The 24,666-nt window shown below is 42.9% G+C and overlaps 2 protein-coding genes across 2 annotated transcripts; both read right to left on the bottom strand.

The window, feature by feature from the left end:
- Nucleotides 1-12,492: 12,492 nt before the first annotated feature.
- Nucleotides 12,493-13,428, bottom strand: LOC308471489 (olfactory receptor 5AR1-like; the record flags this gene model as incomplete). Its single annotated transcript, XM_080995494.1, has 1 exon — nucleotides 12,493-13,428. One exon carries the CDS (start codon nucleotides 13,426-13,428, stop codon nucleotides 12,493-12,495), a length of 936 nt encoding a protein of 311 aa, XP_080851620.1.
- A 5,865-nt stretch (nucleotides 13,429-19,293) lies between these two features.
- LOC308471513 (olfactory receptor 5AR1-like) lies at nucleotides 19,294-20,229 on the bottom strand (the record flags this gene model as incomplete). Its single annotated transcript, XM_080995542.1, has 1 exon — nucleotides 19,294-20,229. One exon carries the CDS (start codon nucleotides 20,227-20,229, stop codon nucleotides 19,294-19,296), a length of 936 nt encoding a protein of 311 aa, XP_080851668.1.
- Between the last annotated feature and the right edge of the window lie 4,437 nt (nucleotides 20,230-24,666).

The following is a 24,666-nucleotide window of genomic DNA, read 5'->3' as shown; positions in this document are numbered from 1 at the left end:
TAAAATTGTCAGGATTGTGTAATTCTCTACTCCATCTCTCAGCCTCTGTCAAGTCTCTGTAGGTTCTCTTTTGCCAGAGACAGGGACTCTTACTGGTACTGTGCCACATCCCTAGCAAGCACTGTAACACTTTTCCCACCTAAAACAGCACCATTTTGTGTACCTAAAAGTGTGTGTGTGTTTGTGTGTTCAGATCATCCTTAAAGCTCCAATTAGTTCAGCACAGGACAGCTCCATCTAGATTTTTTGTCCTCCAGAAGCTAAGACTACTCCATCATTTCAGGATTTCTTTTCCTCATTTTAAAAATATTATTATTCTAATTCAATACTGCACTAATAAATTTTGCTTTCTCCGAAATTTGGGCTAGCAGAATTTTAAAGGAAAGCAAGAATGTAAGTACAGTGGTACCTTGGATTACAGACGCTTCAGGTTACAGACACTTCAGGTTACAGACTCCACTAACCCAGAAATAGCACCTCAGGTTAAGAACTTTGCTTCAGGATGAGATCAGAAATCATGCGGTGGCAACGGGAGGCCCCATTAGCTAAAGTGGTACCTCAGGTCAAGAACAGTTTCAGGTTTAGAACGGACCTCCGGAACAAATTAAGTTCTTAACCAGAGGTACTACTGTTTGCTTGTAATGAACTGTACTCCCTGTAGGAAGGTTATCTTTGACACTGCTGCAAGAAACAAAGAAGTAAACTGCTCTACAGCAGGTAAACTGCCCTCCATTTTCTCCTAAAAATGTTTCTTAGATTGAAGCTATATAGACGGAATGCCAAAATATTGTAACTGAATTATAACCCACTCCCTTCAAGGGTAATGTGTCTCTTAATTTCAATTTGATTTTTTCCTTGTGGTTTGAATCCAGCTGCAATGTCAGATAAAAACACATTTAGCAAATAAAGTATCTACATTTCTGGATTACAATCACAGGCAATCTGCAAGAGAGATCTCATGCAGTGCCATAAGAAGTCAACCTCCCCAGCTTTTGTGAAAAGAAAGCCAAAATAAATTCCAAATAGTTTTTTTGGCTTCCAGAAATATGAAGTATTCATAGATATCATCTGGCTGGTGAAAAATAAAACATCCCAAGCACTCTGAGAATATATCATGCTAGGAACCTTACCTGTGAACAGGAAAGATGCCATTCCTAAAGCCGCAAAGTAAGGCAGAATGATAGAAAGGCTAATTTTATAATTGCTTTGATATTGGCTAGAAGTCAAATGCTTGAAACTCATGAGTAAGTTCCATGAGTTTGTATGTCACCTGAGGACATACAGTGTCATTCATTCAAGTTTCTGCTAGTCATTATAATAAGTTTCAAACAGAATTATTGCCTTCCCATTCACATACCAGAATTCAGTAATAATTCTCATTAGTTATTTTCCTCTATTTTTTACAGTAAGCTTCCCAGTTGTGGAATTCCCTCCCCTCTGAAGTATGGCTGAATGAATTTTAATCTACATATCAGGTGCTTAACGTGTGCTAATGTCTGAGCCTGTTATTTTGATTTCAGTTCCTAGGTGTAATATGGTATCTAATATATAAGGTATTGGGGTGAAATTACCATTGGGAGTTCAGGTACAGAGGCTCAGACCAAATTCCAAATCAGTCAAACTTTTTCAGTACTGCATTACTGGACAGTTGAAAGAGCTTCCAACAGCATTTCAATTGTGACACATTCTATGCAGGAAATATATGGCATCTTAGCTGTTCGTTCTTCAACCAATCACCTTCTGCCATCCCAGCACCTCACCGTTTTCCCTCCAAAGCGTGTTCTCCTTCATGGAGAGCACGTGTTGCGGTGGGGTCTGCCGAGCCACCCCTCTGTTACCAGGCAGGGTCTCTAAAGATGGCCTGGGGCAGCGACTGGTTCACTGGGTTGCTGGGGTAAAAGTTATGTTGCAATTTTGGTGGGAGGGGTAAAATGTTTAAACACTCTGCACGCAGCCTGGAGCTTTCTCTTTGCTGCGTGCAACGGATCACCCGCCCACCCGCCCTTGAGTAAGGGGTTGTTGCATTGACCTTGCTATGCCTGTCATGGGGTCGTCTGACGTTGGGGCAGGGGCCTGGTAGGAATTTTGTCCATCTGGCTGATTGGCCGGGCCATTTGGTTTTTGCCTACTGCGTAGCAAATCGTCACAACTTGTAAGGCTGCGGTTAGGCATTGGTTATAAATTGGTGGAGGAGGGGTTAGGATAGGCTGTGCCTGCCCCTCCATGGTTGCTGCGGAAAGGGAATTCCGTTAAAGGAATCCTGGGGCTTGCCATCTTTTCGTCCAATCCCTGGAATGGGACTAGGGCCGGCAAGCCTTCCGGGAGCATGCGGGTGAGAATTGAGGGTCTGTGACTCAGCTCCATTTCTCCCCGACTTGTTTTCCCGCACTTGCTTTCGGTGGTGCCCGGAAGTCAGTTCTGTCCCCAGGTGGGGGGACAGATAGTCTTAACCAATGCCTAAACAACCACTCACGGTTTTGTATTTAAATAAAGTTGTGGCCAAAATTATGCCAAAAGAGATGGCGGCTGTAACAACTTCTCCTTCGTGAACCCTCCGGATTACAAACCTTTTATAGCCTTTTATAGCCTTTTACTGCCGTTTTTATAGCTGTTTTATTAGACTTTTAAATTATTTTACTTCTGTTAGAAGTTTTTAATCGTTTTACTTCTACGGTTGGCCTGTTGGGGCCAATATACGTATTAACAAGGATATTCAAACCCTCTGCTGAGAAAGCCTGCCGCTGATTAGTAACGCCGCCTTGAAGACTGGGTTATGTTGAGAAGTGGAGGAGGAGTAGCAGAGGAGTTGCGCCCATAAAAGATAAGTTCTCTCTTTTATCTCCGTTTATCTCTACTTTGAACCTCCGTAGTTAGTGAGACAGCGACAAATGGGTCATGGCAAGCGACCAAGATCTGCTGAGAAAGGTTGCTCACCTCCAAGAGTAAAGCAGTCGAAGCTTGAATCTCCCCCACCATCTACTAACAATAACAGCAAAACAGAGCAAGTAATTGTTTCTGCGGTCGAAACATACAACCGCTTTTGGCCTCTGTATGATCAAGGAGAGCCGGAAAAGCTAGCTGATCCAGCGGGGGATGGAAGCCATAGGGAAGCCCTCCTCCCTGACACCCTAATTACACCTCCGTCATTGAAACGGGACGCATTAGGGCAAACTGCCCATGAATTAGTACCTGATCAAATACAACTGGTAATCAGGACTTTAAGCTTCATTTTCAAGGAATTGGAGGGGATTTCTTTGTCATTGAATAAACTTTCACGGGCCCTTCTGGCTCATCTACCTTCCTCAACTGAGCTATCTAATTTGCATCAATCTCCTGTGCAGCTTGTAAGTGCCTTAAAGAGACAACCTGACCAGAAATCTCACCTTAAGAGCTCAAGATGCAGGCCGCCACTGCCCCAAAGGAATAGGCAATCCTTGATTTTTCAACCTAATAAAATATGTCTAGCCATTTTTTCCCGTGACGCCCCCAGACTTAGGTGGAATAACCTGAGGATGGCTAAAGGGTACCTACGTGATTTGTTAAATATTCCTTTTTTCCAGATAGATCTTATATCTGTAGTACCCCTAATTGCCACGCCCTGGCCAAGGAAATTTATGCTCTCCTTCCAGTCTGCAAGGATCCCACATCTCCTTGCAAGACAGAAAGATCGGCTGGCACCCTGGGAGATTGTAACAACAAGAGTCTTTAAGGACACGAGTGTTAAACCTCTTTTTGCCAACATCTTAACCGGCAATGAACGCTCGTTTCCTCCTTCTGTTCCTATAATAAAGGGGAAAACACCTAGCCGGGTACCCCCTGTTCCATCTGCGACCTCAAGTGCCCATCTAGCTACACTGAGGAATGATCCAATTGCAAGCGGAGACTGGAATATCCCTGAAGAGAGAAATCTTCTCTTCTCTTATGGAAAACTCCCTTCAGAAGAACAGCAGGCTATTCTCGATAGATTGGATCTACTCAAACAAAGACTCCTATCGCAAGGGGACCCCTCTATGCCGATGAGAGAGGAGAGCAGGCACTCCACGTCCCACAAGGCGTCTCCATTAAATGCCCTGATAATCTCTCAACCTGCTACTTTGTTACCCCCTACTGATCTGAATCAGCAATCACCTGTTGACCAACAGCTCCAACAGCACCATTCTACCGTGGAGGAAGTCGATAAACTCAATACTCCCGTCTTAGACCTTATGTCCAATCAAAATATGGAAGTTGATGATTCCTTTGCCTCAATGCCTGAGCTAGAATCTACCCTGTCTGAAGATCACCAGGAAATGATTATGCATGTACCATCCCCACGTTCACGTCTTTCTATACATCTGCGTGATAATTCTTCTCCAGCTGCGCAGCAACTACAAGTGATGACTGGAACACCTCTTAGCGCTACCCTGGTTAAGACTGATAACTCTGACGGATCTACTAGTATAGCCCATCAAAGACTTGCTACTACTCACCTCAATGAACAGCATCCGACCTCACCAACTTTGCCTAATTCTCCCTCCCCGGCAAAGCCCTTCCTGCCTGTTAATGTGATCAAATCACGGATTCAATCAACACAGAAGAAGACTTTATCCGCACAAACTAAAATTACTGATTTCCTTATGGGTCCTCGTTCTACCTCCAAGAACCCATTAAACAACTCAAAGTGACAATTACCGGGACAGCACAAGGACCCGACATTATCAATACTTAGCTGGAACATTGCTGGTTGGAGAACCAAAAAATCAGACCCCGAATTCAGGAAGTACATAAATTCATTTAACATCATCCTATTCCAAGAAACATGGGATGAGGAAGAGATTACCATAGACGGCTTTGATCTTCTAACACTTCCGGCCTCCCCTTCCTTGAAAGGTGGTCGCCCCAAAGGGGGTCTTTTGATTGGGATCTCACTCCAACTTCGCGCCAAATTCACTCTGGTACGGGCTTCCCCGCCTTTTGCTCTTTCTGGACTGATCGCAGAAGCGAAGTCCTCATTACTAATTACTAATGTTTATCTTCCCCCGAAGGCTCAGCACCTGATCTTGATTGGAGATGGGAATCATTTGAAAATCACCTATTGTCATGTCATACCAAATGCCCTAACTCGTACTCCTTAATTGGGGGAGACTTTAATGCTCGAATTGCCACAAATTGGGACCTACTAACCAAGTCCAAATGGTGGACTCCCCCATGTTTGGACAACTTTGACTTGGAACATGCTAGAATTAGAACTTCAAAGGACAACAGAGTAAACAAAGCTGGAGTGACCCTTTACCAAATGGCCATTCGCCTGAATCTAGTATTCTTGAACGGCACCTCCCCCCCCGATATACCGGGGGAGTTCACTCACCTGGGACCAGCATCTAACAGTGTTATCGATTACTTCTTGATCTCCGCAAATTTGGCCGTCAATGTACTTTCCTTCCAAGTTGAAAACCAACATTTCAGTGATCACCTCCCAATAGTGACCACTTTGTCATTGTTCCGGTACCAGAAGGACTATAAACACTCAGTCCCTCTGGAAACCTCATCAGCGACCAAAATAAGAGGGATCAAATGGTCGGAGGCTGTGGCCCAAAAATACCAGGATTTTTTCCATAGGGAAATCACTGCCTATCTACCTCAAATAACTACTGATTTACAAGATTCCAATTCGGTTTTGAAACTTTTTAACCTTCTTACAACAAACCTTACCACTTTTTTTTACATCACCTCCTCAAAAGGCGAAAGTAGCGCATTGCAGTGCTGGGGCCCCTTGGTTTAACACCTCTTGCAGACAAGCAAGATCCCTTCTTCGTTCCATCTATAATGAATACAAAAACTCTAATGCCCAGGCTCTACCATCCTCCTATTTACAAGCCAAAAGAGCATACAAACAGACTTTAAAGCTGGCCAAACGTGAGTGGTATCTAAAGCGTTGGCGAGCCTTGACTGCGGCCTCTAGATCCCGCAGACCACAGGAATTTTGGGCTTTGATAAACAAAAGAGGAAGGAAGTACCCACTGACGATTATCCCTGCGCCCACATGGGAACAATTCTTGAGTAAATATTTCTCCTTGGCAGAGGAATCCAACTCATCCACTGAATTCCGAGCCGACCATCTACCTTTGTGGCCCTCTACCGACCCAGACCTGATAATGGAATTGATATTAGATCTGAAAATGGGCAAAGCCCCCGGGCCGGATCTAGTCCCTGCTGAGGCTATTGTTGCGCAACCGAGGTGGTGGGCTGAAATCCTGGCCAAAGTCTTTGATGCAATTAATTCTACGGGGCTTATCCCTAGGTCATGGAAGGAGGCCGTGATCGTGCCAGTCCATAAAAAGGGTCCCCCTGCTGACCCGGAGAACTATCGGAACATCAGCCTTTTGTCTATCATCGGGAAAATCTATGCAAAATTTTTGCTGTCTAAGCTGTCCCATTGGGCAAACGACTCAAATTTGATTGGCCACGAGCAAGCGGGCTTTAGGAACAATTATTCGACCACTGACCATATGGTAATCATGTATCATCTTGCCAGAAAATATTCTGCCCCGAGTCGGGGGCGCCTATGTGTCGCTTTCATAGACCTAAAGGCCGCCTTCGACAGTATCCCAAGAAACTGTCTATGGAAGAAATTAGAGAGATGGGGCATAGATAGAAGGCTGTTATGGCTTATAACCCAATTACACCATGGGTCGTCGGCTAGAGTGAGACTCACACCGGCGGGAAACCTATCCAACGAGGTCCCAATAAATAGAGGTGTGCGCCAAGGCTGCATTTTGGCCCCACTCCTCTTCAACTTGTTTATTAGCGATATGAAGCTCTTTCTGAATGAGTCTCAAGCCAACATTCATGCCCCCCGCCTAGCTGATTTTCGCTGCCCTCTGCTCCTATATGCCGACGATGCAGCGATCCTTTCCTACTCTAGAGTCGGTTTATGCAGAGCTCTAAAGATTTTTGCGGCTTATTGCAAACTCAACCATCTGACAATTAATCATGGGAAATCTAAAGTCCTGGTCTTTACCAGGTCTCGGAAAACTTACAGCTGGAAGTTAGATGGAGTCCAATTAGAACAGGTTTTCAAATTTAAATACCTGGGAGTCTTTTTTCACTACAACCTAAGCTGGAAGCCACAGATACAGTATTTACTAAACAAAGGGAAAACAATACTTTATACTCTACTCCAATTTTTTGCGGCCGACGGAGCCTCCCACATCCCTTCTGCATTGAAGGTGTACCATGCAAAAGTGGTTTCCACCCTCTGTTATGCTGCCCCGCTCTGGGCCCCAGGGTCCAATTTAACATCGTTGGGGACATTGCAGAATCAGTTTCTCCGTCGCCTCCTGAAACTCCCCATGTGTGTGAGCAACGCAGCCATACGTCTGGAGTTAAGGATTGCATCATTGGAGACTGTCATCTGGAAGCGAGTCTTTGGTTATTGGCTGTCCAGCTGGCATAGGCTTCCCGACCATTACCTTTTTCAGTGCCTCTGGCGGGACAACTTTGTCAATCCGTGGGTAGGAAAAATCCATGCCAAACTTCTGAGCATCGGAATTTCCCCAGCGGACTCCTTAAAGATGAACTTACGCTCAGCCAAAAGACTTATTGAGCAAAGATTAGCAGACATTGAAAATCAACACAACCTCGCCGGGGGTGGGGGTGTCTGCTCCCCCAGGTATCACGGAATAACCCCACCACTTGGCCTTCCATCATACATGTCATCTCTTTCATCTGTACCACACCGACTTGCATTTATTCGTGCAAGGTTCAATGTCCTTCCATCGAACCTGCTGAGCCACAGATTTTCCAAGGGTTTGGTGTCTCCGCTATGCGTGTGTGACGGGAAAACTGTTGATTCTCTCCCACATATAATGTTCAACTGTCCCCTACATAGCATAGCCAGGACTAAATTCCTGGGTCCTGCTTTACTGCGCTTGGTTGGCAGGCCTGCTGAGTCACATGCCGCACTACTTTTGCAGGATACAGATCCTTCTGTAACTCTGCAGGTGGCGAGATTCCTGAATGCGGTTATCTCACACACAAAAACCACCAAAAACAACAACATCAAAAACTAATCGGACAGTTTTGAAGAGAGTGCATGTCGGATCTCGTCTTCAGTTTTCCTTTTTCTGGGATCCGTCCCTTGGAGCTCTCCGGGCCCCAAGCTGTTATTTGGCTCTGCTCAATGACCCACCCCTGCATCATGGTGTTCACCTTCTGGTGCCGAATATATCGGTCTTTATGCCTCTGTGCTTTTATGTTTGTACATCTTTATGGGCTAATAGCCGTAAATAAATAAATAAATGCCAAAAACCTTAAACAAAAATTAAGTGTGCGTTGTGAGTTATTTGGGGGGTGGCTTGGGGACCTCGACACGCAGCTACAGACCCTGAAATGCAACTTAATCTATTGATCCCTGTAGGAATCAGAATCCTCATTGTACCTCATCTGGGGTTGTTTCTCGCTTTAATATTCAGTCGTTAGGTTCCCCCTTAACTATTTCTTACCAGTTTTGTGGTCAGCTTTCACTCTTGCCTATGTGACATTGGCTCCCCCCCCCCCAAATATTTCCTACACAGCCCCTTCAAAGGGCAGCTAACCAAAATGTCCCATACTGAATAGGGAGGGAGGGTGCAGCAAAAGTATACAGGTAAGTCTGGTGAGAAGGAGGCAAATAAATGGCCTGGCTGACTGCTCTTCTGCATTGGCCAAACTGCCCCATGGTCAACCCCTTTACTTCTCCCACAGGCAAAACCAAGTGTAGCCTCCTTTCCAGGGGAGCTGGGATGTGGCAAAGGCACACCCATTTTAAATTGGAGGAGGCATTGTAGTTTAGAGGAAAGGTGAATAAGAGGGGATATGATAGATGGTTTGTTACCTGTTGTGTATTTCTGTGTTTTTAGACTGTAAACCTCCTTGTGATCCTCAGATGAAGGGTGGTATAGAAAATAAATAAATAAATAAATACAAATAAATACATATAAATATGTTTATAAAAGTATGCATGGCATAGAGAAAGTGAATAGATGAAACACGCCCCCTCTCCTTACACTAGAACTTGTGAACATCCAATGAAGCTTAATGGTGAAAGATTCAGGACAGATAATGTCACTCTCCACTACACGGCTCCAAAAGGAGTCCTGGCGGGTGCACCTTTGGGAGGAGAGGAAGTAGGGTGAGAAGCCACTTCCTATTGATATCACTGGGAACTGTAGCTCTGGGGAATGAATGGGGGTCTTCTAAGAACTCTCAGCACCCTTAATTAATAATAATAATAATAATAATAATAATAATAATAATAATTTTAATAATAATTTATTATTTATACCCCGCCCATCTGGCTGAGTTTCCCCAGCCACTCGGGCGACTCCCAATCAAGTGTTAAAAACAGTACAGCGTTACATATTAAAAACTTCCCTGAACAATAAATTATACCTCCCCAAATTCTTTGGAAAATTCCATAACTGTTTAAAGTAGTATCATAATGTTTAAAACATATGGTATGAAGGTGGCGGCTAATTCCCCTCCCTCCCCAAAGTGTGACATCTTCATGGGCCATTAGCTACTTTGTTTACTTTGAAAAGATAATTCCAAACAAGATGGCAGAATAGATGTTGCTTACTTTGTCCTTTCCTAACTGTAAAGTGCTAAAGGGTTTCAAAGAAACATATTTGAAGGGTAGCCTTCTTCCATACAATCCTGTTCCCTGATTGTGCTCAATTTCAAGAGGCTTTACAATGTGTTCCACTATGTTCAAAAAGATGATTGGTTCAGATGGAAGACTGGCCATTTTTCTACTGCAGCACCCAATTTGTAGAATACCTTCTTTCTAGTTGCTTCATTTGGCCCCATCTCTTTTAACTTTAGGTGAAGAGCTAATGCCTTTTTATTTCACAAAGTTTTTAGTGCAGGTAGAACTCCTGGTTTTGGTTGTATCAAACTTAGTTTGATTCTGCGTAGACTTATTGAACTTAAAGGACCTAAGTTTGTCATGTTCAATAGTTTTAGTGGGCTTGACTAACGCTGGAGACAATTCTTAATAAAGTGTTATTTTATGCTTCTCTTGTTTTCAGATTTTTATTCTCAAAAATGATTACATATAAAAGTAATTACAACAGATTCAACTTATTTTTAAAATAGGTAAAAAATACAATAAAAACAGCCTGTAGATAGGAAAATGTAACATTTTTATAAAATACCCACAATATTTTGTTTCAACATTTATCTGTATAATTTTCCACAAACACACAGTAAAAGGCGCACCATGTCTCAGCAAAATGAGTATCTACCTATGTACCTCCCTTTGCATGGACAGGCGGAGTCCCCAGGTCCCGAGCGGCCCCCCCCACGTCATGTGGAATAACGACTCAAGACAACGTGCTATGGGATTAAATTGGCCACAACTTTATTAAATTTCAAATGTGGGTAGACCTTGGCTCAGGCATTGGGCGTTCTCCCTCCCCAGTCCCCAGCCGGGGACCTGGGGAGCATCAGGGTTATCCAGTGTTTGTGTGGGGGATCGGCCGGCTCTGGAGAACATATGTTCAAGCAGAGATAGCCGCCCCATTACGCCGCCGCCACAGGGGAGAGCAATGATGACCTTTCGGCGTATGGTCAAAGCCTCTCTTCAGAAACCCCTTTAACGGGGAATCCTGGTATCGCCGCTGCAAGAGGAAGATGGACAAAAGGATTCCGCCCAAGGCCTGATACCGCCAAAGTTGTGACGTTTTGCTACGGGAAAGGCGAAACCTGCCAATGCAGGGAAATTCCTTTCCGGCCCTTTGAGAGCGACCTTAACGTAGCAGCGCCCGCATATCTGTAAGAAAAGTTAAACTGCAAAACCTGTGAAGAAAAGTTAACCTGCAAAATAAGGCATTAACTGAGGGTGGGTAGGGTGGGAGAAGCTCTGGAGCCAAGTAAGGATTCCCAGGTAAGATCCTCCCTCTATTGTGTGGGCAGGTAATCCCTCCCCCACCTGGCCTGATCTCCTTGGCAACGCTTCCCCCAGGTGGGATTGGACAACTGACTGGGGTAGGCGGAGACCTCCAGGTATCCCACCTGAGGGAAGGCAAAGCCAAGCCTATGCTGATGGAGCCGCTCCAGATCCAGGGGCTGCGCGTGTCCACGCAAAGGGCGCCCCCCGTTTTATGTGGGGAGCGGTCATTACTCTTATCATATTCACCAATTTTATTATGTGAACATTCTCCCAAGTATTCATGATCCAAGTATCCATCACAAGGTGTTGATTTTCCTCTAATGGTTACATTTTTCCTGTAAACTAACAGGACATACCATTTTATGTAACCAAAAAGCACCACTACTGGATATCATATATCATATCATATCATATCATATCATATCATATCATATCATCACATCATATTTTATATTTCATTTAGCAGAGATGTCCAAAAAGCATTTTTTCTTGGGCATGAACAGAATACATCCTTCTCTCTCCTTGTTGGGCAATACCACCCTCATTTTTCACACACTGAAGCCAGGATTTTGCTTATCTGTGCCTATCACTGATTACTCAGGTAGCAGCATGCCAAGGAAAACACATGGCTACTCTACCCCTTTCTGATGGGTCAGCATTCAGTGAATGAAGGGCTTCAAGGACAGCTCATTTTATATAGCCTCTCGAGCAAGCTAGAAATGAGAGGTACCTTAGGTTTCTCACCAGGGTAGCCAAGTGTTCTACTAGTATTCCAAGAAGGGATTGTGCGGTGTTCTAAAATGACTTCTTCAAAACTGGACATAAAAATGGAAAATGCAGTTCAATGAAAGCAAGTTAACAAGATTTACATTTGGGCAAAACCACGAAACTTTGCATGTACAAGATCAGCATCTGAACTGGACAATTAAAATCCACAAAATCATAATACTTTATATAGATCTATGTTGGAACTTTAATTGGAATACTACGACACAACTGGTTTTGACACCTACATTATTACCATATAATACATTGTCTTATGTGTGCATCTCAGTCATACTTGTGCCAGGACCATTCCTTGGGAACTTGTGGCTTTCCAGATGCTGCTGAGTTATTTAGAACCATGACCATGAAGTTTCTAAATTATGCGAGGAGTGTAAACACACATGGAGCACGTTCCTCTTTGCACAAATTTGCCCTCTAACTTATGATGGGAACTGGGAGTGGAAAAATATTAGATAGGGCAGAACTGAAGAGTGAATCCCCACACTTACCCCATCTGTTTAAACAGGGTGTTTGCCAAATGGTCTTATACTTCCATTGTGATTCCACCTATTTATTCAGGAAAGATATTCAGATACAATCTTATTTATTTCAGTGGCTTAACTAAGAGAATCCTCTTTCATATTTATCATTGCAGAAGGCACTATAGCTTCCTTCTACATGGTAGCATGATGAGGTGGTCATCGTGTTAGATATCATTATTTGCCCTCTAACATATGATGGGGACTGGGAGTTGAAAAACAAAGCCTTTTAATATCTTTCTTTAGCCTTAAGAAAAGGTCATGCTTTTACTATTTTTACTTGAAAAATATCACCTTCTCTGCCGTCCTACCAAAAGCATCTTTCACATCTTTGTTCCTTAGGCTGTAGATGAGTGGATTGAGCAAGGAGATCCCAAGAGTATAGAACACAGAAACTATTTTGTCCTGATCCTTTGGGAAACTGGAGCCAGGCCGTATATACATGAAGAAGATGGTCCCATAGAAGATAATGACTGTGACCAAGTGGGAAGCACAAGTGGAGAAGGCTTTGTATCGGCCCTGGGCAGAGCTGATCCTCAGGATGGCAAAAAGAATAGCAATGTAAGAGACCAAAACAATGAGAAAAGTTTTCAGTGCTATTATAGTGGATAAAACAAAATGCACAGTGTGAGTGACATGGGTGTCTGAACAGGACAACTTGAGTATTGGGGGAACATCACAGAAAAAATGATTAATGATATTTGAACTGCAGAAGGACAAAGTAAAAATAAAAGAAGTCTGGAGAATTGAACTTGTAAGTCCACAAGCATATGCAACCACCACCAATATAGTACAATGCTTCATTGACATAATAGCAAAATAGAGCAGTGGGTTGCAGATGGCTGTGAAGCGATCATACGCCATCACAGCAAGAAGGCAACCTTCTGTGGTTATGAAGACAGCGAGGAAGAAGAATTGCACTGTGCATCCCTTGAAGGAAATGGCTGTCTTCTCTGCCACAAAGGTTGTCAGCAACTTGGGGGCAATGGCAGTTGAATAACCAATATCGATAATGGAGAGGTTTCTCAGGAAAAAGTACATTGGGGTGTGGAGCCGAGCATCCACACTGGTTACTATGATTATCCCAAGGTTGCCTATTATTGTGGCTACATAGATAACCAGGAACAAGATGAAGAGCGGGACTTGGAGGTCAGGGTGGTCCATGAATCCTACCAGGATGAACTCTGTTACAGTGCTTTCATTTTGCTTCATTCTATATCCCTCTGTAAGAGAATTAAAAAGAATATGGTTTTTGAAGCTGGATGGCTACCAGACTACATTAAAACTGGACGTTTGAGGGGAATGAACAAACACCACAGACTACAGCATTGGTTGTAGAACCTTTGGCCCTCCAGGTGTTGTTGGTCTCCATTCCCATCAGCCCCAGCCAGCAAATCCTGGGCTAATGGGAGTTGGAATTCAATTGCTTCCAATAATAATAATAATAATAATAATAATAATAATAATAATAATAATTTATTATTTATACCCCACCCATCTGGCTGAGTTTCCCCAGCCACTCTGGGCGGCTCCCAATCAAGTGTTAAAAACAGTACAGCGTTACATATTAAAAACTTCCCTGAACAGGGCTGCCTTAAGATGTCTTAAAATGTATTATTGAAATACAGGTGATGTTATTTCCACATTGAATTGGAATTAGTGGCAAAATTCCCTTCATTTTATAAAACTGGATTTTACCCGTAACATTTTACCCATAATGCTTAAAAATATTGCACCCTGTGACCAATTAACATAGTTTAAAGGTACATCTATTCACACTCCACCTTCTCTTAAACACCAGGAAGGAATGTTAGGTCATTGAACTGTGTGTATGGCCTTAAGATCTAAACTGAAGCCCTTCCATCCACAAAGAAAGAGTTAATACAAACTAAATCAAGTTTTAGAATTTAATTTACTGTACGGGAGAACCTTTTATATTCGCATCCAACAACTTAGGCATTTGGGAGCAATTCCTTGAGTCATCTGATATTATCTGGTCTGCAGGAATTGTACCTATTTACACTGGGCTTGTGTGGGTTAATCTATAGCAGGTTGATGTGTGACAGCTGAGATTCTATGAAACCAAGGTTTTTATGTCTGCTCACTAAGGTGTACATTGCTGCTCTGTTAGGGGTACCTGCAGCAAAACCTATGTGGAAGAGCTCATATTCATTCCACAAGGCTGAACACCAAAGTGACCAGATAAAACAAAAACCAATATGTGAAAGGTATTCTTACTTATCTCTGAATAGTGTGCACCAACAGGTGCATTAAAAAAAAAAAATTAATTTAAGCCTTTTCATCAAAAATGTTCTTTGTGACTTAGTTCTCTGTAGGAAAGTGTGGCCATTGTCAGTTATGGGCATTTCCTGACAAAATGTTTCCTATGGATAGAGGAAGGCTGCTTAAGTGCCTCCATCTTCTTGCATGTGTTCCATGTTTCATTTCTGCTGAAAACCCTTTCCTTGTGGGACAACTGTAGCACAGGACCACTTCACTCTACCGTCCTCTCTCCCTCCCTCCTTCTCACACATATCCTGCCATTTTTTCTCAAGCAGTTCAGAGTAATAAATAAAATTGTCAGGATTGTGTAATTCTCTACTCCATCTCTCAGCCTCTGTCAAGTCTCTGTAGGTTCTCTTTTGCCAGAGACAGGGACTCTTACTGGTACTGTGCCACATCCCTAGCAAGCACTGTAACACTTTTCCCACCTAAAACAGCACCATTTTCTGTACCTAAAACTGTGTGTGTGTTCAGATCATCCTTAAAGCTCCAATTAGTTCAGCACAGGACAGCTCCATCTAGATTTTTTGTCCTCCAAAAGCTAAGACTAGTCCATCATTTCAGGATTTCTTTTCCTCATTTTAAAAATATTATTATTCTAATTCAATACTGCACTAATAAATTTTGCTCTCTCCGAAATTTGGGCTAGCAGAATTTTAAAGGAAAGCAAGAATGTAAGTACAGTGGTACCTTGGATTACAGACGCTTCAGGTTACAGACACTTCAGGTTACAGACTCCACTAACCCAGAAATAGTACCTCAGGTTAAGAACTTTGCTTCAGGATGAGATCAGAAATCATGCGGTGGCAACGGGAGGCCCCATTAGCTAAAGTGGTACCTCAGGTCAAGAACAGTTTCAGGTTTAGAACGGACCTCCGGAACAAATTAAGTTCTTAACCAGAGGTACTACTGTTTGCTTGTAATGAACTGTACTCCCTGTAGGAAGGTTATCTTTGACACTGCTGCAAGAAACAAAGAAGTAAACTGCTCTACAGCAGGTAAACTGCCCTCCATTTTCTCCTAAAAATGTTTCTTGGATTGAGGCTATATAGACGGAATGCCAAAATATTGTAACTGAATTATAACCCACTCCCTTCAAGGGCAATGTGTCTCTTAGTTTCAATCTGAGTTTTTCCTTGTGGTTTGAATCCAGCTGCAATGCCAGATAAAAACACATTTAGCAAATAAAGTATCTACATTTCTGGATTACAATCACAGGCAATCTGCAAGAGAGATCTCATGCAGTGTCATAAGAAGTCAACCTCCCCAGCTTTTGTGAAAAGAAAGCCAAAATAAATTCCAAATAGTTTTTTTGGCTTCCAGAAATATGAAGTGTTCATAGATATCATCTGGCTGGTGAAAAATAAAACATCCCAAGCACTCTGAGAATATATCAAGCTAGGAACCTTACCTGTGAACAGGAAAGATGCCATTCCTAAAGCCCCAAAGTAAGGCATAATGATAGAAAGGCTAATTTTATAATTGCTTTGATATTGGCTAGAAGTCAAATGCTTGAAACTCATGAGTAAGTTCCATGAGTTTGTATGTCACCTGAGGACATACAGTGTCATTCATTCAAGTTTCTGCTAGTCATTATAATAAGTTTCAAACAGAATTATTGCCTTCCCATTCACATACCAGAATTCAGTAATAATTCTCATTAGTTATTTTCCTCTATTTTTTACAGTAAGTTTCCCAGTTGTGGAATTCCCTCCCCTCTGAAGTATGGCTGAATGAATTTTAATCTACATATCAGGTGCTTAACGTGTGCTAATGTCTGAGCCTGTTATTTTGTTTTCTGTTCCTAGGTGTAATATGGTGTATAATATACAATGTATTGGGGTGAAATTACCATTGGGAATTCAGGTACAGAGGCTCAGACCAAATTCCAAATCAGTCAAACTTTTTTCAGTACTGCATTACTGGACAGTTGAAAGAGCTTCCAACAGCATTTCAGTTATGACACATGCTATGCAGGAAATATAGGGCATCTTAGCTGTTCGTTCTTCAACCAATTACCTTCTGTCATCCCAGCACCTCACCGTTTTCCCTCCAACTACAGACCCTGAAATGCAACTTAATCTATTGTTCCCTACAGGAATCAGAATCCTCATTGTACCTCATCTGGGGTTGTTTTTCGCTTTAATATTCAGTCGTTAGGTTCCCCCTTAACTATTTCTTACTAGTTTTGTGGTCAGCTTTCACTCTTGCCTATGTGACATTGGCTCCCCCCCCCCAAAAAAAATTAATAATTCATACACAGCCCTTTCAAAGGGCAGCTAACCAAAATGTCCCATGCTGAATAGGGAGAGAGAGTACAGCAAAAGTATACAGGAAAGTCTGGTGAGAAGGAGGCAAATAAATGGCTTGGCTGACTGCTCTCCTGCATTGGCCAAGCTGCCCCATGGTCAACCCCTTTACTTCTCCCACAGGCAAAACCAAGTGTAGCCTCCTTTCCAGGGGAGCTGGGATGTGGCAAAGGCACACCCATTTTAAATTGGAGGAGGCACTGTAGTTTAGTGGAAAGGTGAATAAGAGGGGATATGATAGACGGTTTGTTACCTGTTGTGTATTTCTGTGTTTTTATACTGTAAACTCCTTGTGATCCTCAGATGAAGGGTGGTATAGAAAATAAATAAATACAAATAAATATGTTTATAAAAGTATGCATAGGGAAAGTGAATACAGTGGTACCTCGGGTTACATACGCTTCAGGTTACAGACTCCGCTAACCCAGAAATAGTGCTTCAGGTTAAGAACTTTGCTTCAGGATGAAAACAGAACTTGTGCTCCGGCGGCGCAGCGGCAGCAGGAGGCCCCATTAGCTAAAGTGGTGCTTCAGGTTAAGAACAGTTTCAGGTTAAGAACGGACCTCCGGAACGAATTAAGTACTTAACCCGAGGTACCACTGTAGATGACCCCCCCCTTCTTCTTACACTAGAACTTGTGAACATCCAATGAAGCTTAATGGTGAAAGATTCGGGACAGATAATGTCACTCCCCACTACCCTGCTCCAAAAGGAGTCCTGGCGGGTGCACCTGTGGGAGGAGAGGAAGTAGGGTGAGAAGCCCCTTCCTACTGATATCACTGGCATTTCCAGTAGACAGGAGGAGTGAGGAGTAGCACACAGAGGCTACAAAGGGCTTCCCAACCCTCTCCTCCTTCTCCTTCTCGAGATGCTGATGTGGCAAGGAGGTGTGCAGCGAGGAGCCAGCACTGGAAGGCCTTGAATAGGGGGCTGTTGGCAGTGCTGCTGTCAAGGTGGAAGTGGGGAGCAGGGCAGCAATAACTCACAAGGTTTCAGTGAAACTCTTTATTAAATGAAACAAAAACAGCTCAGGCTTAGTGAACACAGCAATTCTTCCCAGTTGGTCCTACTCCAATGATGCAATTGTGAGGGCTGACGGTCCCCGCCTTCCTACAGCTCTCTATGTCTCCTCCTCCTCTGGGTCCTTTCCAAGCAACCAGGGACTTCTTTGACTTTGTGCTCTTCCTCTTCAAACCCCTGCAGGATCTGGGAGACCGAGGGGGTGGGGAGCTGGTCACAGTACGAGGAGGAGACCCCCTGGCTTCTTCAGCAGCCTGCCTCACCTCTGAATTTTGCCCCCCTCCTCTCCAACCTCCACTTCTACCTTTGATTCTGGACCGCTCTCTGCCTTAGTCTCTTCCTGATCACTAAACCCTGTTACCGTTTCAGCTTCTGAGACCACCTCCCTCCAGTTTGTTCCTTCTTCTTCTTCTGAACACTGATCGTCCTCCCACCACCAATCCCCTGGCTCTGAGTGAGTTCCCTTGTGAGTTCCATTGAGGTCCCCTAGCTGGTGCCTCTCACCACACCTTTGCATCCAGCCAGTCCATGACAGGTGGCAGCATCAGTGGCCTGAGGTGGCTCAGAGTAGTTTATGGGACGTATGGAGGGACATGCAAGGGTTGTGGCAGAGAAGTGGGTTCAGCAGAGCCTGAGTGCGTTGGAGATGGCAGGGCAGTTGAGATTCTCAGGACAGAGGAAGCAGTGGTCTCAACCCTCACCAATTTGGATCATGGCCCAGTAAGATTCCAGGGGGAACCTTATTGGAGTATCAGAGGTCCATAACACAGGGTCCGTTTCTCACTCCTCCCATGCCAGCCTTGCATATCCCCACTGTTTTGTGATTCTAAAGAAAGCAATCGAGGCATGAATAATCTGATGTTTCCCAAAGAGGAGTTGATCAATGACCCAGAACATCTGTGCATTATGCATCCTTTGATAGATACTAAGCAGAAATAAGTAATTGCACAATATACAGCTTATTTTACAAAGAAACAAGGAATACAATAAAAAACAGCATGAAGATAAGAAAACATAACATTTTTATAAAGCTCACAATACAATTTGTGGTTCCACATTCTCCTAAATTTTGTTACTCCAGCAAATAATAAGAGGATTCTGCCTGTCTATCTTCTCTTACTCTTCTAATGTTCATCAGGTCAGCCACCTGAACATTCTCCCAAATGTTTGTGATTTGTTTCCTCTAATGCTAACAAATTGTCAATCAAGCAATAGTTGGTGTGTAATAATTTCTCTATCATCTGACTGTATATGGCCCTTATGTAGCCTAAAAGCCCTATTACTGGATTCACTGGTAGGGCATATCCTAAAATATACCCTTAAAACGAAATATATCAATTGCAAAAGGCACTATACCTTACTTCTACACTTGATAACCTGGCCATCATGTTAGAAAGCATTAAGGTAACTTATGTACATACTAAACCTTGTTATATCTTTCTTTAGTGTAAAGAAAATGTCACTTTTACTTGAAGAAAGTTGCCTTCTCTATGGTCCTACCAAAAGCGTCTTTCACTTCTTTGTTCCTCAGGCTATAGATAAGTGGGTTAAGGAAGGAGATCATAAGACTATAGAACACAGAAACTATTTTATCCTGATCTATTGAGAAAGTAGAACCAGGACGTATATACATGAAGAAGATGGTCCCATAGAAGATAATGACTGTGATCAAGTGGGAAGCACAGGTGGAGAAGGCTTTGTATCTGCCCTGAGCAGAGCTGATTCTCAGGATGGCAAAAAGAATAGCGATGTAAGAGACCAAAACAATGAGAAAAGTTGTCAGCGCAATTATAGTGGATAAAAGGAAATTCACAGTGTGAGCGACATGGGTGTCTGAACAGGACAACTTAAGTATTGGGGGAACATCACAGAAAAAATGATTAATGATATTTGAACTGCAGAAGGACAAAGTAAAAATAAAAGAAGTCTGGAGAATTGAACTTGTAAGTCCACAAGCATATGTAACCACCACCAATATAGTACAATGCTTCCTTGACATAATAGCAAAATAGAGCAGTGGATTGCAGATGGCTGTGAAGCGATCGTACGCCATCACAGCAAGAAGGCAACCTTCTGTGGTTATGAAGACGGCAAAGAAGAAGAATTGCACTGTGCATCCCTTGAAGGAAATGGTTGTCTTCTCTGCCACAAAGGTTGTCAGCATCTTGGGGGCAATGGCAGTTGAATAACCAATATCAATAATGGAGAGGTTTCTTAGGAAAAAGTACATTGGTGTCTGGAGCTGGGCATCCACACTGGTCACTATGATTATTCCAAGGTTGCCTATTATTGTGGCTACATAGATTATAAGGAACAAGAAGAAGAGTGGGACCTGGAGGTCAGGGTGGACCATGAATCCTGCAAGGATGAATTCTGTTACAGTGCTTTCATTTTGCTTCATTCTATATTGCTCTGTAAGAGAATTAAAAATAACATATAGTTGAACCTGGATGGCTACCAGGCTTCCTTAAAAACAAAACGAATCAGCACTACAAGATTCCTGTGGCCTTCCATCCACAGTAGCCAGCAGAGCCAATAGTCAGAGATACTGGGAGTTGGAGTCCAGTTACCTCCATTCTTGAATTACAGGAGCTGCTATTTACACACTCAATTGGAATTAGTAGCAAAATTCCCTTCATTTTATAAAACTGGATTTTACCAACAGCAGTATTTTAAAACATTTCACTGTGCAAAAAATTAACTTTTATCCACACTTCATCTTTTCTTAAACACTATCAAGAAAAGTTTCTACCAAAACTTACAATACCTCTTTTGATTTTGATAGACCACCTTTCTGTGCATATGAACTTGGGCTCTCAGCTGAAGCACCCGAAAGCAAAAAAGAAAGAATAAAGGAAAGAAAAAACAACAACCCTCTATTCCACATTGAGTTCTAACAACTGAGGTGAATTGGTGCACTTGTTTGTATCACTGAATACTATCTGGTCTGCCGGAAGCATATTTATCTACACTTAGGCTATGTGGGTTAATCTACATCAAGACCAACAAGACCAAGATATTTAAAGATTTTGGACACAGCTACATTAGTAAAGAAACAGTGATTTGAATGTGCTATAAACATGCTACACCAGACAGCGCCAAAGAGCAGGAAAACGTGATTTTCCATACAGATTTATTTCTTCTGTTATAATGATCTAATTTCTGACTTATTTATTGTGTGTATCCCCCCTATGTTTAGATCCAGCCTTTAACTTGTTCAATCAGTTGATTATCCATATAGCAACTATGGGCCCTATTGTTTCTTGCAAACACCATGGTTTGGTTTTATTTTAATGCACAACCAGCTGTTCTTTTTGGCAACATCCTGAGAGTGTCCTCATCAATCTTTTTAGGCCCACTTTTGTTTGAGACCGGAGTACCACGTCATCTGCAAATAGTAATATAGAGAGGGATTTTGAGGGCAATTTAGGTGTGCCTTTTATGTTTGCCCACTAAGATGTACCTTACTACTACATCAGGGGTATATGTAGAACCTATGTGGAAGAATTCCCGTTCAATTCACAGGCCAAAATGCCTAAGTGATTAGAGTGCAAGAAAAGAGAAAACTAAGTTAGATAACCTTACTCCTAACTGAATGGTGTGTACCAAAATTACATTTTTAAATAGGGGTCAGCTGGAGAGAAATACTTTATTTCTGGAACTTGCCTTGCCTCTCTGTTGGAGAGTGTGGTCATTATTATTTACAAGCGGTTTCTGACAAAATGTAATCTGTGGGCAGAGGAAATCTATTAATGTGTCATCATCTTCTTGCACATGTTATAGGCAGTGGTGGAGCTTCATGCTCCAGCACTGGGGGGCGGAGAGCAGGCGGCAGCGGGGCTGGCATGCATCCTGGGGGCGGGGCGCACCGCCCGCACTCCTCTTCCTCCACCAGTGGTCACAGGTGTAATTTCTCTAGCATACATTTTCCTTGTAGTTAATGAGCACTACATAATGTCTCCTCCAACACCCAGCCTCTGTAAGCATTCGTTCAGTTTTTGTAGAAAGCTCTTGTGCTGGCCATTGGCTCCCACTGGCTACTGTTATATTACTAGTGACCAGTGCCATCAGTTACTTGCTAAAACCAGCACCATTTTGTGCACCAAATAGCTGTTTTTTAATTTTTAAAACATCCTTCAAATGCTGACCACTTCTTGCTATGCCACTGCAACAAGGGAGACCCCCATCTAGCCTTCTCAATCCCCCCTAAGTTAAGGTTACCCCATCCTTTTCCATTGTTTGCTCTGTAAAACAAGAATAGACTATTCAAATCTTGCTCTGCCTACAACTTGGGTCAACAGAATCTGAGAGGAATGCAGAATTGGGTCTATGTTCTGCAGTATGCTATTCCCCCTGGTGTCCCCCATATTCATTTGTGAGGCTACTGTGGCAAATAAAGAAGTAAATTTCCCTGCAGGAGGAAAGCTGTCTTCCATTTGCTCATAAACATGTCTGTTGGACTGAGGCCATAAAGAGAGGATGCAAAAATATTGTAAATGAGTGTTAACTCACTCCCTTCAATGCCCAGATATGGTAATGTGTCTCTTAAATTCAATCTGATTTTCCCCCCTTTGGAGTTGAAGCCAACTGCAGTGCCAGATAAAAAACATTAAGCAAATGAACTGCTTATCTGATGATTTTAAATTTTCATTTCTGGATTTCTTATTGCAATCACACACAACTTGCAGGAAAGATCTTGTGCAGCGTCATAAGAAGTCAACCTCCCCAACTTCTGTGAAAATAAATGAAAATAAAATCCAATTTTTTTTTTTTTTGCTTCCAGAGAATTGAGCTGTTCATAGATATCATCTGGCTTCCAAGAATAAAATATGCCAAGCTCACAGAGAATATAGCAAGCTAGGAGCCTTACCTGTAAAGAGGACAGATGTCATTCCTAAAGCCCCAAAGTAAGGCTTATTGATGGAATGGCTAATTTATAGTTGTGAGGTTGCTGCAGAAGATAACGAATGAATTAGAAATAACCTTCCCTCAATGCACACGCAATATGCTGTGGCTATTAAATTTAATCTGTTTTTACCTCTTTGGGGTTGAAGCTGACTGTGAAGCCAGATGAAAACACTAGAGAAATAAATTTCTTAGCAAATCAATTTGAATCTGCATTTTTGGAGATGTGTTTACGATCAAAGGAAACATGCAGCAGAGATCTCAGGCAGCATCATAAAGTGTGCCAACCTTCAAAACCAAAGAAATGAACAGAAAATCCAAAGAAGTTCCAGAAAATAAATTTGCTTCCAGAAAAATGCACTGTTTGACTACTGGGGTTGGGGGGAGAATTAACAAGAACTTTGTGAGTATATCTGGTAGGAAATGTATCATATGGAACCTTACTTGTGAAGATAATCAGTGTCGATCTTAGAGTCCCAGAATAAGGCATGTTCAGAAAAATGCTCATTTTATAGTTGTTTTGGTATCACCTAGTGACCAAATTCCTCAAAGGCATGAATTAAATTACTCTGTATGACATCTCTGCATAATCACATGAGGACATACAGCCTGGGAATTTCTTTTACTTTCTACTATTCATCTTTAATTAGTTTCTAACAGAAGTTGTCCCTCTCCATTCAGCCCACAATTCAGTAGGAATCTCCGCTAGTTACTTTCCTCTATCTTGTTTTAGGGTACTGTCAGTTTGTTGCATATTCCCAAAGCTATAACCAGTTACCAATACCAACAAAGTCATTGGGACCAGCAGGACTGAAAGGGGCTTAAAATCTAAAAACCAGAATTCAAACAGTTCAAACAGATGACAGTAACCGGAAGAGGGTTTGCCCTGAAAGCACATGTTAAGATATGCTTCTTCAGTTTTCACTGAAAGTTGTGAGTGATGAAGACAGATGCATCAATGTTATCAAAAGCTGAGGAAAGGTCAAGAAGAGTGAGCAAGGCAGCACTCCCCCAGACCTTCCAAGTGTCCCTATTTTCCAGGGACAGTCCTGGATTTAATCAGTTTCTGATTTTATCCCAGGGTGTCCGCTTTTCCTCAGGACGCCCCTATTTTCATTGGAGAAAAGTTGGAGCATATGTTCCCCCACCATCTCTCTTCCAACAAATGTCATGACTGGGTCTGAAGCCAGATTGAAATGGATAGAGATACCCTGTCTCCTTCAAGCATGCCTGAAGCTAGACTGGCACCACCCTTTCAAGCATGTTGTCCCCAAAGGGGATATTAGATACTGGGCTATAGTTATCCAGCAATTCATTGTCCAGGGAGGACTTCTAAAGGAAGGGATGCACCACAGCCTCTTTCAAGGAAGGTGACACTCTCCCCACTCTCAGTGAAGCATCATTGAAGTCCTGGGCCCACCCAGTCAATCCCCAACAGCTAGCTTCAAGAAGCCAAGATGGGAAATGACCGCTCCCCGCTTAAAACGGGGGGCGCCCTTTGCGTGGACGCGCGCAGCCCCTGGATCTGGAGCGGCTCCATCAGCATAGGCTTGGCTTTGCCTTCTCTCAGGTGGGATACCTGGAGGTCTCCGCCTACCTCAGTCAATTGTCCAATCCCACCTGGGGGAAGCGTTGCCAAGGAGACCAGGCCAGGTAGGGGAGGGATTACCTGCCCACACAATAGAGGGAGGATCTTACCTGGGAATCCTCACTTGGCTCCAGAGCTTCTCCCACCCTACCCACCCTCAGTTAATGTCTTATTTTGCAGGTTAACTTTCCTTCACAGGTTTTGCAGGTTAACTTTTCTTCACAGGTATGCGGGCGCTGCTACATTAAGGTCGCTGTTAAAGGGCCGGAAAGGAATTTCCCTGCATTGGCAGGTTTCGCCTTTCCCGTAGCAAAACGTCACAACTTTGGCGGTATCAGGCCTTGG

This window comes from Podarcis pityusensis, assembly GCF_964106645.2.
Source record: "Podarcis pityusensis genome assembly, chromosome: 1".
NCBI classification, from domain to species: domain Eukaryota; kingdom Metazoa; phylum Chordata; class Lepidosauria; order Squamata; family Lacertidae; genus Podarcis; species Podarcis pityusensis.
This window is presented reverse-complemented; position numbering and strand designations above follow the sequence as displayed.